Source organism: Aedes aegypti, chromosome 3 (genome assembly GCF_002204515.2).
Source record: "Aedes aegypti strain LVP_AGWG chromosome 3, AaegL5.0 Primary Assembly, whole genome shotgun sequence".
NCBI classification, from domain to species: Eukaryota; Metazoa; Arthropoda; class Insecta; order Diptera; family Culicidae; genus Aedes; species Aedes aegypti.
Window position 1 is genome coordinate 24,681,133 of NC_035109.1, and position 17,754 is coordinate 24,698,886.

Here is a 17,754-nt window from a genome sequence, read left to right on the forward strand (position 1 = left end):
ACGGTGTTGAATGCTTTTTTTTAGCAACCTTTCTATCAGAATTTCCATTAAAATCAAATAACATAAAAACGCCTATCTTAACTGTTCAACATTTGGCGATTTACCCTAATAAGAATATCCAAGAAAATCTCCAAAAAATATGAAGATCATTATCTAAGATATCTTCGTGAATCCATAAAATCCATAGAAACAGAAATTTCAAGAATTTAATTTGAAGGAATCTACTCGACAATCCTTTGATAGTTTGTGAGATTACTTGGAAGGTTAGTCGAGGATTGTTGGAGACACGACACATTAAAACGAACATCTGAAAACTTATTATTAGCGCGTTATTCAATTCCAGATTTCATTCCGTTAAAAATATTTAAATAAATTTCTCGGGGAAAACGGTTGCTTAAATTAAAAAAATCACACCGGGATTCTAAAAACTAACTAAAATAAATTACCTGTAAAGAATCATGATGAAGAATTTTCAGAAAAAAATTAATACATTTTTGAAAAAGTGTCTATGTGATCCCTAAACATTTTTTTTGAAGTATTTTTGTAATATTCCTATGAATTCTAAATTAATTTCTAGGAAAAATCATAACTGTAAGAATTTGTTTAATATTTTTTAAAGATTCCTGTAGGTGAATTCCGGTGAACAATTGCTTCAAAGAGAAGAAATTTTCTTCCATTATTCACCGGCAAGAAAATTTTCTTTTCTTCGAAGAAAATACCTGCCGGAATTCGTCAACTAGAGGTGTAATTATAAAATTCTTAAACTAGTTAAAAATCTTTGCACTAGTTTATGGAGGAACAACGTAAGAGTTCTTAAAACATAATTCTTTGTGATATTAAAGTCATATATTTTGATAAAACATTTGAGGAGGTTCTGGGAGAAATATTAGAGGAGTTCCTAGAGAAAGAAGTATTGGAGGAATAGGAATACTTGGAAAAATACATTTAAGAATTCAAACTAGAATTTCTGAGTTTTTTTTTGTTGAATTCCTTGATTGAAAGTTCTTTGACAATGGCTGTAATTTTACCTGGAAAAGAAGTAGCCAAGTTTCAGGAAGTCCTTTCATTAAAAAAGTTTAGTAATGATCTTAATAGAGTGACGTCTTATGTATGACAAATAGTATAATCAGGTTGCGGAAGGTGTCCTAAATTGTCCTTTATGCATGAAATTTGTGAAATTATATCTGCGTTAGTTCAATATCCGAATACATCGTTTTCTACAATTTTAAAAGTAGCTTTTGCGCTTGAAGATTTCAATATGATCAGTAGATGACTCAAAATTTTCTTAGCTTCTACTCAGCTTTTACCGCTTTATTAAAACGAATTATCAAGTTTGAATAGTAAATATCCAAGTGCTCAGTTTTATCATATAAACTACCAAACAAACAAAACAACATGGTCTGGAATTTTTCTGGAAAACGACTGGAAGGTCAGGGAAAGTCAGGGAATTTTATTTTCAAAATTGGGTCGACACCCTGTTAGATTACTACATGAGTAACAATCGAGCAGTGTTGCAATCTAAAGCTAGAATTCAAAAACATAAATAGTTATTTCGGAGAGTTTTCAAACCATGCTTCAATGACGTTGTATTTTTTTATTATCAACAATATTATAACCAAAAAAGGCGGAATCCAAAAATGGCTGTCACAAACGCCGTTTTACGGCTCTACTCACGATTTCAAGGGCACTAATCTGCTGAAACAACAGACCTACGAAGTCGATCTTCTTATGTTTTGTCTGCTAGTGCTCAAAGCTACAATAAAAATTGCGTTTGATGCTTCTTTCGCGATATATGTGCTTCCAAAGTATTTTAACGGCCGATTTTTTTTACGACACACAAACGGTCGTTGGAAGAGGGCGGAATGTACTTTAATTCTGATTTGAACTGCCCAATCCGTGTTACGGATTGTTGCTATTTTGTCGAGTAAAACAAAAAGCATAGAAAACAGTCTTGGTCGGATAGTGCTAGAAATTGAAACTGATTGCACTCTTTAGATTTGACAGTCCAATCTGAACACAATAATTATCACACAGTCAGTAGCAGTAGTGGCGGAGAAGTGAAGAAATAATTATCATTACATCTTTCTTACGTTTGCATGCTATCTATCTATCTATACTTCACTGCCATCCATCACGCACGCGGATCTGTGGACACAAATGGCTCTCAATGTGGCTAATCATGTTTGCGCAACAAATAAGCACATATTACACTCCGACAAAGTGGTAGGTATCCATCTCAACACCTTATGACTCTACAAGTTTTTTTTTTGGTGAAAATATGTAGACCTCGAGCGAACCCACTAAAGCTAATAAAAAATCTATTCCGCAACATTAGCGACGTTCAAACACCATGCTTTCTGAAATCGAGAGATCAACTGTTTGGGATCGCTTTGTTTCTCGGAACTAGCGGAGTTTGGGGCAAGTAGGCCATCCCTACTTTTTACAACAACGAGTAATGTGTTTTCTCTTTCAGTGTAACAGTATGTTCCCTTATAAGTCTGAGTGCAATGTTAAAAAATTATGAAAATTGCTCTATTTTTCCACGTATTTTTATCGATTTTTGTATGAACAACCAAATATTAGTGGATTTTCATAATACTGACTGTGTTTTAAATAGCGTGGTATAATTTAAGTTTTGTACTGTTACAAATGAATTTTGTTTGATTGAAATCTGTTCTTTTGGGACTAGTGTGCCACCTGTTCAGTAATAAAAAGGCGTTGGTATAAAAAACTTATAACAATGTAAACTTCAGCAACAGAATCATAGTAGAAAACCAGGATAAGGCATCGGTACATAGTGATTCGATCTAGAACAAATGACGGCTAAAACCTAAAAAACCCTTATTTAATTGGTAGGCATTGATGCATTTGATGCGTATTTTTTACCATATTCAAGCATTATGAACTTTTTTTCATGTTTCTTGTTTTGGACTGATAATTCCGTATCTCTATATCGGGTTATAGAACCATAGTAAAAGTTGGTTTTCATGGCTACTTCGATGGTCTCTTGGATTGCAGTTGCACTGATTTTGTGTTCTGTTACGTAACTCGATGGTCCCTTCAATCAATGCTTATGAGAAGATATGAAACTATCCTAATTATGGTCAGAGCCAAGTTGCTTAAGATGGGGTCACCTGCCCAAAATTCCACTACGAACAAAAGCTGTCACGGTTCATTGGCTGGTTGAATCAAGGGCTGCGTTTCGGGGCATCAATAAGATTCGATCAAACTCGTTTACTGTGGCCCTACGAATTGCTTTAGGTGTAGGTTTGCTGACCTTGAACATTCCGGTTACAAATTACAAAATTCACCTTAATGTCGTTTGGAAAACCTCCCCTGAGTGAACCGGAGAAATCAACGTGTGAAAAATAACCGTCCATTTGTAAGCAATCTGTCTGGCTACCTCTCAGATTAACTATCAAACTTTTTGCTGCTTCGTCTGCCAACGTTGGACCACTTATACTTGCGGTCACAGGTTGGGTTTGACGCAACCTTCACGCTCCAACTGTGTTAGATGCCGGGGCTCTGGCACTTGAGACATACTTAGCACTATCATAGAGCGAGCACAACATCTAATGTGGCGCATTAATTAGATGAAACCTAAAATTGAGTAGCCTTAAGGTTTGTAGATATTTTGGTCGCTGGGCGCAATGCTATGATGTACGTCATGATGGGGTCCCTCAATGTCACAGATCTCGTGAATTTCTCTCTTTGACCTTGATGTTATAGTGCTGAGGTTGCTATTTTATCGCAATACACAGCTATGGACCGATGCACGAGTTCATTATTTGACGTTTGAGCGGTGCCGTGTTTTTTCATCGTTTGGCGCCAACTGCTTGTTTTAAAGAACCCATTTTTTCTTCAATTCTTCAATTCTTCAATTCTTCAATGCTCCAAAAATTGATCTATGAATCCTTATATTTAAAAAGAAAACGATTGCTTCACTAATTGGAATAGGAATTCTAGCTACGAATTAACTGGAATATTTATATAGATTTCTTCAAGTATTCGTCTAAAATGGCATGTTGCTGCCAACACTGCCCAGTGATGACATTGCAATTAGGACTGAATTTGACGGAAAGATATGACATAGAATTAGTAAGAGAGAAATATACTGAGCACTAGAATGAATAGTAGTGAGGTGCAAAGCCATGCCAGTGTAATTTGAGATACCATCAGTGCCCCAGTATCCGCTCATGCTCCAGTAGCCCGCTCACACTGAAAAAAGAGAAATTTGCACAAAGTAAATTTGAAAACTTTAGTCGCTATGCGGTTCAAATCGTCAGATTGAATTATACTGTGGACATTTTTTTTGTGTATTTACTCAAATTACTTTACTTTCTAAGCCCGTGAGCGGGCTACTGGAACATGAGCGGGTACTGGTACGTTGACGGTAGTGTGATTTAATAATTGATCTAATTTATTGATATCTATAAATCTACTTACAGCTACTTCTTAAAATACTAAAATAAATTAAAATGAACTAAACTAAACTAATCATCACAGCAGATATCACAGTAAGTTAGTAAAGGCTATTGAAATTCAATATTCTAACCTAAATGTTATAATCTCAGGAAAATACATGCAGATGTTACGAGTGAATAATTATCCAAGATTATGCCTCAAACCAAATTATGTAAGTAACCTATAAAGAAATGTTCGTAATTGTAATCCTAATAATTGAACAAATTCAAGCTTTAAGCTGATTCGCACCCACACAACGGAGTTTGCGAGCTGCTCTGAAGAATTTGGCTGTGAACCCCCGGAAAACCCACATTTTTACCGTAACATGGCACTTCTAGATTCCCTCTTGAACTCGTTTAGGAATTACACCAGGAATTTTTCGTTCAATGAGTGCTTCCGGGAAGCCCAAACAATCGTGTTTTTTTGGCATTTGTCGTCGGCGATGCGCGCGATTTGCTGGGCAGTGGGGTAGTGTATGGTCTTTTGATTCTGTTCCATGTTCCTGTGTGGAGCTAGCGATGGAAACAATGATCAATAGTATCCGGTTCACGTTGCGCGAGTGCGAAAATATATTCAGTCGAGGATGGATGATAAACTGGTGAGCTCGTTCCATGCTTATGATCACACATTGGTATCGAGGCAACGTTACGTTTTTGTATTTTTCAAACAAACTATGGATGGTTCGTCACTTCAAGTATCTTCATAAACTCTCCTTCTGTATAAAAAAATAGACATATACCTTTCTTTTTTCGTCATTACTTACTAAGAAAAACCTTTGAATAGTTCAACATTATGAATGTCGACGTAGTTACGTTTTCTTAAAGATATTTTTTTTTTGTTTTTCATCATAAATTTTCATGACTATTTTACTTATTTACATCCAACTGCATTAAATTAAGAAGATTCAATAGTGAATGGACCTTTTTTAAACTTCTATCAGTCTATAAGTTTCGGCATAAACCTTTATTCTTATTAAATATAAATTCATTAGACATAGCTTTCTTATCATTACCAAAATAACCTTTGAATGGTTCAACTTTTTTAATGATGACGTATCTTATTAATCTTCAATCTTAAATCTTCAATCTTAAAATTGCGTAATAATTTCTCAAATAATCTGACCAGAAAATTCTAAGATTTGTTTTCTGATAATTCCTCGTAACATTAAGACAAGCATTGTAATGTGTATGTATTTTTTCGTGATTTTCTTTAGGAATTTCACTAGAAATAAAGTTTGTTTTTTTGTTTAAAGTTTCTTTCAGATATTACTCCGAAATTTTTATCAGGGGTTCTAAGTGTAATAGTGTTTTTTACGAACTTTCCAAGGAATTCCTTCGGGAATTTCGTTCAAGAAAAATATAATCTGGATTTTTTCTAACAATGACACCAGACAGTGGCGCAACCAAGGGGGGGTTTTGGGGGTCGAAACCCCCCCCAGAGCCGAAAAAAAATTAAGGGTTGCCAAGTATCTTTTAGAAATTCAACACAGAGCAGTAACTTAGTTTGATTCGTAGGAACACTAGGAATGTCAATGATTTTCACATTTATTTTGATCTAAGTTTTATTTTTTAAACTTCATAAGCTTTTCAGGAAGTTTTATAAAAACATCTGCGAATTTTCAAGCCTCTCTTTACGAAATTTTCAAGCCTCTTTTAAAAACAAACAGAAGGCGTTGTGTCTACAGTTTGCTAAACCTTCAGAACCTTTTCATTGCTGCAGCATCCGAAATATCAAAATTCTTATAGTTGCTCAAGCATTTTGCCAAATTTGGCGACCTTTAAAGTATACCAATTCTTTGATCTTTATAGATAATTAGACAGGAGGAAAATTTTCGAATGCTCTTGAAGTATTTAGCTGCCGGTAGAATCATTTCGGACCCATTAGGAACTTATGACAATTTTGAGATTAGGTATGTATGGATTGAGTGTTAAGGGTGATGAGGGTGTTCATTCAAAAAATGTTAGAAAAATATTACTCGGATTTGTCTATTAGAAATATGGATGCATTGGCGTCCCACTACAATAGTAAATGAATCACGATTTTCAAAGGCATCCAAAAATTAAGGTTTAATAGTTGTTTTAAGGTGTTATCACATACTTATTTGGCTTTACATCAATTATCTTGATAAAGCCTCGCCAACAATATTTCGCCATATCACTCGGTTCATCGCCGCTTCTCTCCATCCTCGACTGTGACCCACGCTTTCCAGGTCCTGGTGCACCTGGTCAATCCACCTAGCTCGCTGCGCCCCACGCCTTCTTGTTCTGACCGGATTCGTAGCGAACACCATCTTTACAGGGTTGTTGTCCGGCATTCTTGCAACATGCCCTGCCCAGCGTATCCTTCCAGCTTTAGCTGCCTTCACGATACTGCGTTCGCCGTAGAGTTGAACGAGCTCGTGGTTCATCCTTCGCCGCCACACGCCGTTCTCCTGTACGCCGCCGAAGATCGTCCTTAGCACTCGGCGTTCGAAAACCCCAAGAGCTTGCAAGTCCTCCTCGAGCATAGTCCACGCCTCATGCCCATAGAGGACTACCAGTCTTATGAGCGTTTTGTACATCGTGCATTTGGTGCGGGGGTGAATCTTTCTAGACCGCAGTTTCTTCTGGAGCCCATAGTAGGCACGACTTCCGCTGATGATGCGCCTACGTATTTCCCGACTAACATTGTTGTCAGCCGTCAACAAGGATCCGAGGTAGACGAACTCGTCCACCACCTCGAAGGTATCCCCGTCTATCGTAACACTGCTTCCTAGGCGGGCCCTGTCGCGCTCAGTTCCACCAACCAGCATGTACTTTGTTTTCGACGCATTCACCATTAGCCCGACTCTTGTTGCTTCGCGTTTCAGGCGGGTGAACAAATCTGCCACCGTTTCAAATTTTCTCCCAATAATATCCATGTCGTCCGCGAAGCAAACAAATTGACCGGATCTCGTGAAAATCGTGCCTCGACTGTTAAGTCCGGCTCTCCGCATGACACCTTCAAGCGCAATATTGAACAACAGGCACGAAAGTCCGTCGCCCTGTCGTAGTCCCCGCCGAGACTCGAACGAACTGGAGTGTTCGCCCGAGATCTTCACGCAGTTTTGCACACCGTCCATCGTTGCTCTGATCAATCTTGTGAGCTTCCCGGAAGAGCTGTATCACATGTTTGGACATAAAATCGCCACAATGAAAGCAGAATTAATTTTTGACCTTTGCACTCCTGTAAAATCTGACAATTAGTTTTCAATGATTTTTATTGCAAATCTCTGCGCTTGAAGATTGTTGTCGAAGCCATTCTCCTTGTTGATAAACTCGAAAACATATTTAAGGGACTACACAGAAAGAGAGCAGCTGTATAGCATCACGCTAATTTATTGTAATGTTTTCTAATTTTATTTAAGTATGCAATTTCTAAATCATACTTTAATTCTTCAACTCGATTTTTTCATGAAAAAAATCTTGTCAAATATATTTTAAAATTTACAAAACCCCCCCTAGAACCAAATCCTGGTTGCGCTACTGACACCAAGCATGGGAAACATTCACTCGAATATTGCATTTCTCTCGCTCACATCCACAAGCGGTCAAGAGCGAGATTGCCGTTTCTCCGACCAAGCTGAGTGTTTCAATTTCCAATGCGCTTTCTTCTTGTTCGCCGAGCGACAAGTTAGACAAAAACGGCAACAGAATGATTCACTACCGACTCCTTGTGCCGAAGGCATCCGATTGCTGTAGCGAATGATTCTTTACATTCCGATTCCGCACGAGTGGCATTCGTATTTGAGAGCTGAAGAGCGTTCACTGGCTGGTAGTACACAAGGCGAAATGTTTCAGTGAACGCAAAATCTGTACATTTCGCAGGAAGCTTTCAGTGATCGAATGGCGAACGCGTTCTTTCGTGTCTCCAATTTAAGAGAGGATAGGTGCTCTCTCCGATCCGTATATCTTTTTATTTTCGGTTTATCTCAATCGTTTACGATTCGTCGGGATTGCGCTCACCCTAGTAGCGTTCGGCAGTCATTGAACATTCGGTGGCAGCAGATACTTTGCAGATATTTTATCGGTAGCGTTCGGGTGAGTGAGTGAATTTTTCCATGCTTGACTGACACCAGATATTTTGTCATGAATCCCTCGAATATTCTTTCAGAAATTTCTCAAACAGACCCTAAACCAGGCCTGTCCAACCTTTTTGAATCGCGGGCCAAATCTAAGAAACAATTCCTTATGAAGAACTTTAAAACAGACATTTTCTTCTGTGATTGTGCTCATTTTTCATGTCTGTAGAGCCTTCTACCCACTGCGTCCAATAATTAGGAATATTGTGGTAATTGTGCTCATGGTTTTGCTTCAATACAGCCAAAGTTTTTGGAAATTCCACCTTCAATCCTGTGAGAATATTTTCCAAGACTTTGTAAAAATTATTCCAAAGATTCTATGGGAAAATTTTGTTTTAATTTTTTCTAGTATTATTTGAAAATCTTGTTCAGAGTTGTCTAAGATTGAAGTCCTAAATTTTGCGTTTATTCTGCATAGCATTCTGTGAAAATTGTCCTCAGAATTTTGTCAGACTCCCATCTTCAACTTATTCAAAAATCCTGTTTTAGAATCTGGAGAAGTATGTCCTACTCAGGATTCTACAAGACATTTATTAAGTATTGTGTATCTTTCTAAAATAATATCATGCATTTGGTGGCATGATTATCTAGCATTCTGTTAAATCATAATATGATTCTCTGATAATCTTGTTCAACATTTTGTGTGAATCCTGCCTAAGCTGGTCCGGAAATTTATGTGAGAATTTAATTCTATAAGATACTAATCTGGCCAATTTCGTGTTTAAAATTCATGCTCAGGAATATGATTCTTGCTTGATTATTTATTGAGATATGCCTTAAACTTTTTGTAGACAACATTAGTTCGAACTTGAAATAAATTCATTGTCGTTGTCGACTTTGATATAAATGTTGAAAAAGAAAATTACATTGGCAACATCCTCATAAAATTAAGCTTTTTTGCAAATGGAACATTTGCAACAAAACAACAACAAAAAATCAAGCAAATTTAGAAAGATTCAAAAAAGTTGAAGAATCTTCAAAATAAAACAGCATTAAATTGAAGAATCTTTATTTTTAATGATCAACCTTGGAATGTTCAAACAAGTTTCTAGAGCAGTGAAAGGGCCAGATATGAGAAGAGTCTTAAAGCTCTTCACGGGCCGCACAATGTTCTCGATTCAAATGAAAATAGCTCTTACATAAAGTGTCATACTAATATTCTCTAGTTTTGCATTCGTTTTGCTTAACCGATTAACAGAAATTATGACATTTCGTTTAGTATGTGGTGGGTAACGCACTATCAAAGTTACCCGCATTATCAAAAATACCCCGTTTTACGGTACAGCTTTCTCCTTTATTATTGTTTTTTGTAATTTGGCACTATAGGCGTTGACTTACTAAAGGTTCATTTTATTCAACAAACTTTGAATGGTTCGTCACTGTGAGTGTCGGCATAAGAGTGTTCTACAATGGTTTAATTAATAGAGTTCGTTTTTTTTTCTTTTGTAATGAGTAAATTTTGATAACGCGTTTGGCCTGACAGCGAAAAGAATGTTGCCCTCATGTATTGTTCAATAAACTTTGAATAGTTGGTAATTTTCCAGTGTCGGCATTTATTTTATTCCGTTTGGAAATGTGTCATATTAACAAAAAATATTATATTTATAATTGTTATAATTATTTATCAAAGTCTAATCGAGTGACCCAACGAACCTCCCCACTAACAAACATCCCTTCCAGTAACCTTTGTGGAGATGCAGGCAGAGGTAAACACGGTCTCCAAATAGCAAAGGTTACAAACTAACATTTTTTCCTCCAATCACACCATGTTTCCAGTCACGTGGCCGGCGCCGTTATTGATGCAGAATTCGTGAGCGTTCCGCCCGAACAAGGCAGTCCTCGGGGAGTTGTGAGAGCTTTCTTTTTTGATGGAATTTTACTCTGGTGTGTTTTGTGCTGCATCTTCTTCGCTCAATTTTCGTTGCCTCTCTACTTAGGAAGCACGCTGCTCTAGAGTATGTCAGCGAACTCTGATGATGTTGAGGAGTATCATCAAGCCTGGGTATAATAATTTAGATTACGAAAGCATGATCGAATATAATCATGATTTGAAAGTATGAATGTATTTTGTACCATAAAATCATCATAAAACTGGATGATTTTTGTTCAGCAGTCGGTGAATGCATCATTTTATTTAAAATCAAAACGAGGAACATGAATATTTGTAGCCATGTGAATTACAAATCAAAATAGGAGCTTTTGTTTTACACTTTGTGGCCTACACTGAAAAAAAAAACTTCAATATTGAAAATCGATTGAAAAAAATTGCTAATTTTTAATTTAATGGAATTTTGTCTCAATATAGGCAATTATGTTTACTACCAACCGTTTATACATCGCGAGATGGGAAATTTCAATGAAAAACATTCTAAAAAAAATGTTTCTTGTCCCAAATGAAACTTTTCAGCGTATCATTTCCGAACAAAAGTAAACAAGTAAAGGTCACAATCATCTCAGAATTCAGTTAGGCTGAGATTTTTTCCAGGGCATCCTCCAAGTAGTTTAAGAGTTCCTCTAAGAAATTGTTCAAGTACCCGAACAGAAGACTCCCCAAGAGTTCTACCATGATTTTATCCAAAAATTTCACCAAATTTATGTCCACGAACTTCCAAGAGTTTCACTTCAAGCATTTCTCTAGTTTTTTTTCTAATGATTGCTTAACAGATATATCGTAGAATGTTTTTTTCAAGAACCACTTAAAGAAATTTCTCCAAGATTTTAAAAAAGGTCACATTATGATTTATTTGAGGAATTCAATTCAGGATTATTTTAGAACTCTTTCGATATCCTTGAAGACATTTGCCTAAATATGAATTACCTTCGATATTTTCAAATGATTTCTACCAGCGGTCCTTTAAAAGAAATCCAGTACACTCCAATCTCTTTTTACGACCTTTTTTTACGATGGTTCTTTTTACGACCAAAATCCAGATTAACGACCGTTTCTATGATTCATAAATATGTTCAAAAGTATTCAAAATATTGTGCCCTGTGGCCGAGCGATTAGCGGCATCAGTCGTTTAGGCGTATTGTGTCACGAAGCGAGGGTTCGATTCCCGCTCCAGTCGGCGGAAACTTTTCGTAAAACGAAAACTTCTTCACTGGTCTACTGGGTGTTCCGTGTCTTCGGTTGCCTAATGTTAGTGATTGTTCAGTCTGTGCAGCCTTTGGCTGAAGACGATGTAAATTGTCTTTTTTTTTTCTTTTTAAAATAGAGGGTCGATGTTCAGCAAAATTGTTCAGTAGATTAAGGGCTAACATGTGGTGGTCATTGGAATGCGGAATTCTACCACCAGGCGGCGCTAGTGAGCATAAAACTATTGCTTGGCGATTATCTCAGGATCCTGGCCACTTAGAAAGATGGCGCCTTCAGCAAAGTGGTTCAGTAGCTCAAGCGCTATCATTTTAAAATTTTCGGCAGAGCTTTTCAGTAGCCCAAGATCTATAATTATTCTACCAGAGAGATTCGAGATTTTGCCACTAAGTGATACTAGTGAGCATGAAATTTTTATTTTGAAGATATCTTGTGATCCTGACTATTTAGAAAGATGGCGTCTTCGTAAAAATTGTTTTTTCCAGCCAAGAAGTTCGGGATTATTGGCAAAAACTCATACTCACTAGTGCTGGCTGGGGGCAAACTATTGAATTGCATGGCTTGAACATACATACTGAAAAAGTTTGCGTCATTTTTCTAAGATGTCAGGAACCTAATATATTTGCAAATAAAAATTGTATGCGCACTGGCGCAACCTGACGGCAAAAACTCGAACCTCTTGGTTCGGTAACCTCTAAGTGGTACGGATCCAGAGATATCCACGAAACAAAAAAGCGCCACCTGGTGGAAAAATCTTTAATCTCTTAACTAGAATAATGATAGTCTTTGATCTACTGAACAACTTTGCCGAAGACGCTATCTTTCTGAATGGTCAGGATCATGAGCTATCCGCGAAACAAATGTTTCCTGCACACTGGACTGTCTGGTGGCGCAATTTTACTTGAGCAGTGTTTCCAGCTACGACAAAATTTTGTACCGTTCATGAAAAACTGGATTACAGTTGAAGAGTATTGCTATGCAGCCATTCCATGAAAAACCGATCTAGTGGGTCTCCGAATTCCGTGCAAATTTGCTATTTTGTTCCTTATCCGAAATAAGGATACACGTATTTTTGGATTTTTTGATTAGGGTGACCATTTCCGAAATAGGGTGACCAGAAAAATCGCGATTTTGCAAAATTTTTATTTTTAAAAAAAATATAACTTTTGATTCGTTTGACCGATTTTCAATCTTTTTGGACGAAATGAAGGCTAAAGATTTTGACTTTTCAGAAAAAATATAAAATTTCACAAAAAATGTGTTTTTTACATGAAAAAACTCAATAGTTTCCGTTTTTTGTGTTTTGAAGGCCTCGGGACCAAAGGGGCTATTGCTGCTCTCATTTTTTCTTAAAAGTTCAGAAAATTTTACGTAAACTGTCAAATTTTCAGCGATGTATGGTTTTTAGTTTTTGAGATATATTTTTTTGAAAATAAAAAATCAGTCATTTTTCATCGGCACACACTCTCAGCGCATTAGATTTGTAATGTTTAAAAATAATCATAAGTTTTGAACAGCTCAACCGATTTCCAATCTTTTTTATGGAATGAAAGCTAAGATCTTAACTTTTCAGAAAAAATAGAAAACTTTGAAAAAAAAAAAAAGAAATTTTTATATTTTTCACGTTTAAACATATTTTTATCAGATTTTTCAATTTTGTCTGAATAGTTGAAATTTTAAGCTTTCATTCCATACAAAAAGATTGGAAATCGGTTAAGCTGTTCAAAAGTTACAATTTTTTTTAAACATTACAAATCTAATGCGCTGAGACCTACAGTGTGTGCCGATAAAAAATGACTGATTTTTTATTTTCAAAAAAATATATCTCAAAAACTAAAAAACATGTATCGCTGAAAATTTGACAGTATACGTAAAATTTTCTGAACTTTCAAGATAAAATGAGAACAGCGATAGCCCCTTTGGTCCCGAAGCCTTCAAAACACGAAAAAACGGAAACTATTGAGTTTTTTTCATGTAAAAAACACAATTTTTGTGAAATTTTATATTTTTCCTGAAAAGTCAAAATCTTTAGCAGGGTTGTTATTAGTCGCCGGATTCGACAGACTATCAGTGACGGTGACGAAAAATAAAAAGTTTTCGTCACTACCTCAGCTCAGCGCAAACTTAGACGCCCAACTACCAGCAACCAAGCACCTCGTCGCGACGAAAAATCTTTGCCGTTTCTCTCTGTATGTGTTTTCGTTGAACATGTTCAGCTTGAATGGAAAGGCAGACAACTAATCGGTGCCAATTGAAAGGCCGACCAAAAGAGGAACTCGCAAAAAAAAATCTGCGCGCTTCCGGAGTTGAACAAAAAACCTTTAGATTACCAGTAGCACGCGCCTACCGACAGAGCTAACTGAACTTCTTTAGATGTGCTTTCCCAATTGCTAATACAAGAAACCTTGTTGACTAGTAGCTTGTGGCTCAGACTCTCTTTTTCTGCAATTGTGCGCTCGGTGACGATTAGAAGCTTATGTTGGTTCAGTACGGAGGGGTGACGGGAAGAGTGACGAAAAATATTACTCGTGGACTTTTTGCGGCTTTGTTTCGTCGTGGTCTCCTTGCTAGTCATTGAAGACAAAGAAAATGACGATCTTTTACGCACTGAATATTTTTCTCAATTTTTCGTCATCGGTCAGTGACGAAACCGATGGTTACCAACCCTGATCTTTAGCCTTCATTTCGTCCAAAAAGATAGAAAATCGGTCGAACGGTTCAAAAGTTATAATTTTTTTAAAAATAAAAATTTTGCAAAATCGCGATTTTTCTGGTCACCTTATTTCGGAAATGGTCACCCTAATCAAAAAATCCAAAAATACGTGTATCCTTATTTCGGATAAGGAACAAATTAGCAAATTTTCACGGAATTCGGAGAACGACTAGATCGGTTTTTCATGGAATGGCTGTATGTTGCTATGCATTCTATTTTTCTAGTCCGATTAGGTTTTATGGTTTTGATCTTTTCTTTATTCTTCTTAAACAGTGTTGCCAGCGACATGAACATTTGTGCTTCGGCCGACTGGATGGCACGCAACACTTACTTCAAATTTGTTGAACATTCGATATCGTTACCTTGATTTTTTTTTGGTATTTGCATATCACTGCCCCATATAATTGGCTCTTATGATAACAATCAAGCAGTGTTGTCATCTATGGCCATTTTGGAAAGTTCCCAACCCCTGCTTCAACTTTGCCGAATATCTCGGATCAGTATTTCCACATCTAGACGTTGCATTTTTCAAAAACATAATTATAACCCACATTTTCTTTTACGACCCCGGAAAAGAGGTTGGTTTGGTCACCAGAACGTATTTATTTTGACAAGAAAAAAAAACAGAATTTTTAAAATCGACCAAGAGTTATTGTTAGAAAAACTTTTTTCTCAAAATTTCTCCATCATGAGACTTTGTCCCAAACATTTGTTTACTATCAAGATTCTACGGTAAAAATTGAAAAAAAAAATTAAATGGGGTTTTTATGTAATTTAATATTTAAAATTTTTAGTTTTATTTTTGAATTTTTCTTGTGTATTTTTTTTTTTTTTTTTGATTGTAGGCCAAACGGTTCACTACAACTTCTTCATAGAACATTTTTCTCTCAAAACAACAGTTTCGGAGTTGCTAGCAAAAATGTATTGGCCATTTTCAAAAGTTATTCTCGAGTCAAAATGATCGTTTTTTTTCGTGGAAAACACTTATTCTACCAAACCAAAAACATGTGCAAAATGTAATCCAAATCGAAGATGGTCGAGTTCTGTGATTGACCGATTTGACATGGAATTCGTCAACTATAGGAGAAAATATTTTTCACTGTAAATTATTTCCAATTAAAAAGTGTTCAGATTTAAGGGAGCGTTTCGAGACATTTCTCTCTGATGCTCTGATCATATCTTGTTTTCCAATAAAATGCCAATCATCTAGGGGAATATGAGCTACAATTTTTGCACACCACGTTCTGCCTACTTGAATGTGGGCAGTGGCAATGCTTCCAAATAGTGGCTAAGTTACTTGTGGTAGCAGAACAGATTGTTATTTTATGACGCTATTGATTGGCATCAATGGTACTTACATCGCTTAAGATAACATTTTGGAAAGAAATCGTTAAGTGTTTACAAGAGAAGCGCAAATCATTATCTACCTATATGTTTCCCATCGTTAGAACACATGGATGACTTCCCCCAAAGTTGTACCCCAACGACTGGCTCTAGAATCTGAGCTCTTCAAAAGCTTGAAGAGATCATATATAGAACTCAAGCCGATCGAAAACGGCTAAACTGAAATGATTGTCGAGTACAGCGTGTCACTCAATACAGAATTTCCATGAAAGAATTCTTGAAATGTATATTTAAGTATGGAGCCACTTACCAGTATTCGCTTCCGGTTCTTATAGTTCAGGAACGTCACATCGGGATACTTCCTCGGTATCCGCCCTTCCAGTTCCTGAATCTTACGCTCCAACTGCAAGATCTGCTTCTTAGCCTCGTGCAGCTCGCTCATTCTCGTTTCCTGCTCCCTGTCCAGCTGTTCATTGTGACCATCGAAAGCCGGGGCATCCCCGACTCTGGCCTCGGCCAAAGGTTCCTGATGCCTCGGCGGCGGGACGAATCTCCCCCGTTCGAAACCACTCTCCAGCTCATTCTCGCTACCGATTCCAAGGCTTAGCTTGGCACTCGTTGGACTGCCCCACGATTTATACAAACAGATTACTGCAAAATCCCACCCCATAAAACAAGGGAACAGAGAAGAATCGAAAGAGAAATGCAAATTAGCACCTTTTTCTAAAATGTTATCTTTATCACTCTCGCAGGGCTGGTAGCGACTGAATCTCTTGAAAATTGAAATCGGTAGTCAGAAAAAAAGACCGAAAGGAGACCAAACCGGAAGCAAGATAACAAAAAGAAACCTAACTGGAACTGGAAGATAAATGTTTGCTTCCTTATATAATCTGACTAGACATTCCTCTAAAAATATTTCTAAGCCTTTTTTCTGGGTATTCCTCGTGTATTTCAGCTCGAATAAAAATATGTATTTTCAAGATTTTCTTCAGCAATTTAACCACAACTTGATTCAGATACATATTTGTCCAAGGTTTCTTTCAGGTATTACTCCGAAAATTTCTTTGGAAGTTCATTTAGTGATATTTTACGAACTTCTTTCTTAACCCTCTCTTTCCCGTGGTAGCTCTAAAGCTCCATTGATTTTCGACAAACTTGAGACAAACCGAATCAAATTAATACTATGCAATAGTTACTAGAATATGATTCCACACTCATCAAATTGATCTAATAGTCAATTTCCTATTTAATAGTAAAACTATTGGTGAACAATCAATTTACTATTGAAACACAACTAAATATTTCCCAACCGATTTAGAATTTAACTCAACATTGTTTGTTCAAGCATTTTTTTTATAAAAACGCTTTTTTCGTAAAGAAATAATCGATCAATGTCGTGGGAAAAACGAGTTAAGGATTATATCCGAAACAACCTAAGGAATTCCAACATTCTTTCTAGAATTTTACGAGAAACTCTGAAGTCTTGCAGAACGTTATCCAGTGAATGTTCCACCGATTTCCTTATTTAGACTCACATTTACAACATCTACCATGGTTACTTCCTTTCCCGCGACCTTGGGCAACTATATATTTACGAAAAAAGATTTTTTTTTCAAAAGTGCTCAAACAAACAATGTTGCATATTGGCTAGAATTTTCGAAATCTGTTTATTGTTTAGTTGTTTTCCAATAATAAATAAAGCCTGTCCACGATAAATTTCGGACACGGATGGCGGGTGTACCACAGAAAGTTCGAGAATTTTACAGAAAGAAGGATTAACATCCTTGTCAACTGTTTATTTTGTAGATATAACTCTTTTATTCTGAAATAAACAATTGTTTTTGTTGAATTATGAGTAACTTTTTTTTGCTGCCGTTATTTGGGTGTCCGAAATTTAACGTGGACAGGCTTTAATTTATTAAAGTTACTGATTGTTTATCAATAGTATTATTATTGAAACAGTTAGTTGATTGTTGGAGAATTTCACCATAAATTCCTCCAGGAATGTCATCAGGGAAAATGTAAAGGAATTTTTTCCAG

General features: G+C 36.5%; 1 protein-coding gene across 1 annotated transcript in view; it reads right to left on the reverse strand.

Moving 5' to 3' along the window:
- Positions 1-17,754, reverse strand: part of LOC5567644 (UDP-glucuronic acid decarboxylase 1) — a 53,162-nt gene that overhangs the window by 22,750 nt on the left and 12,658 nt on the right. Inside the window, exon 2 of the mRNA XM_021849368.1 lies at positions 16,025-16,365. Coding sequence (XP_021705060.1) covers positions 16,025-16,365 — 341 coding nt within the window. The remainder of the gene's footprint in view (positions 1-16,024; positions 16,366-17,754) is intronic.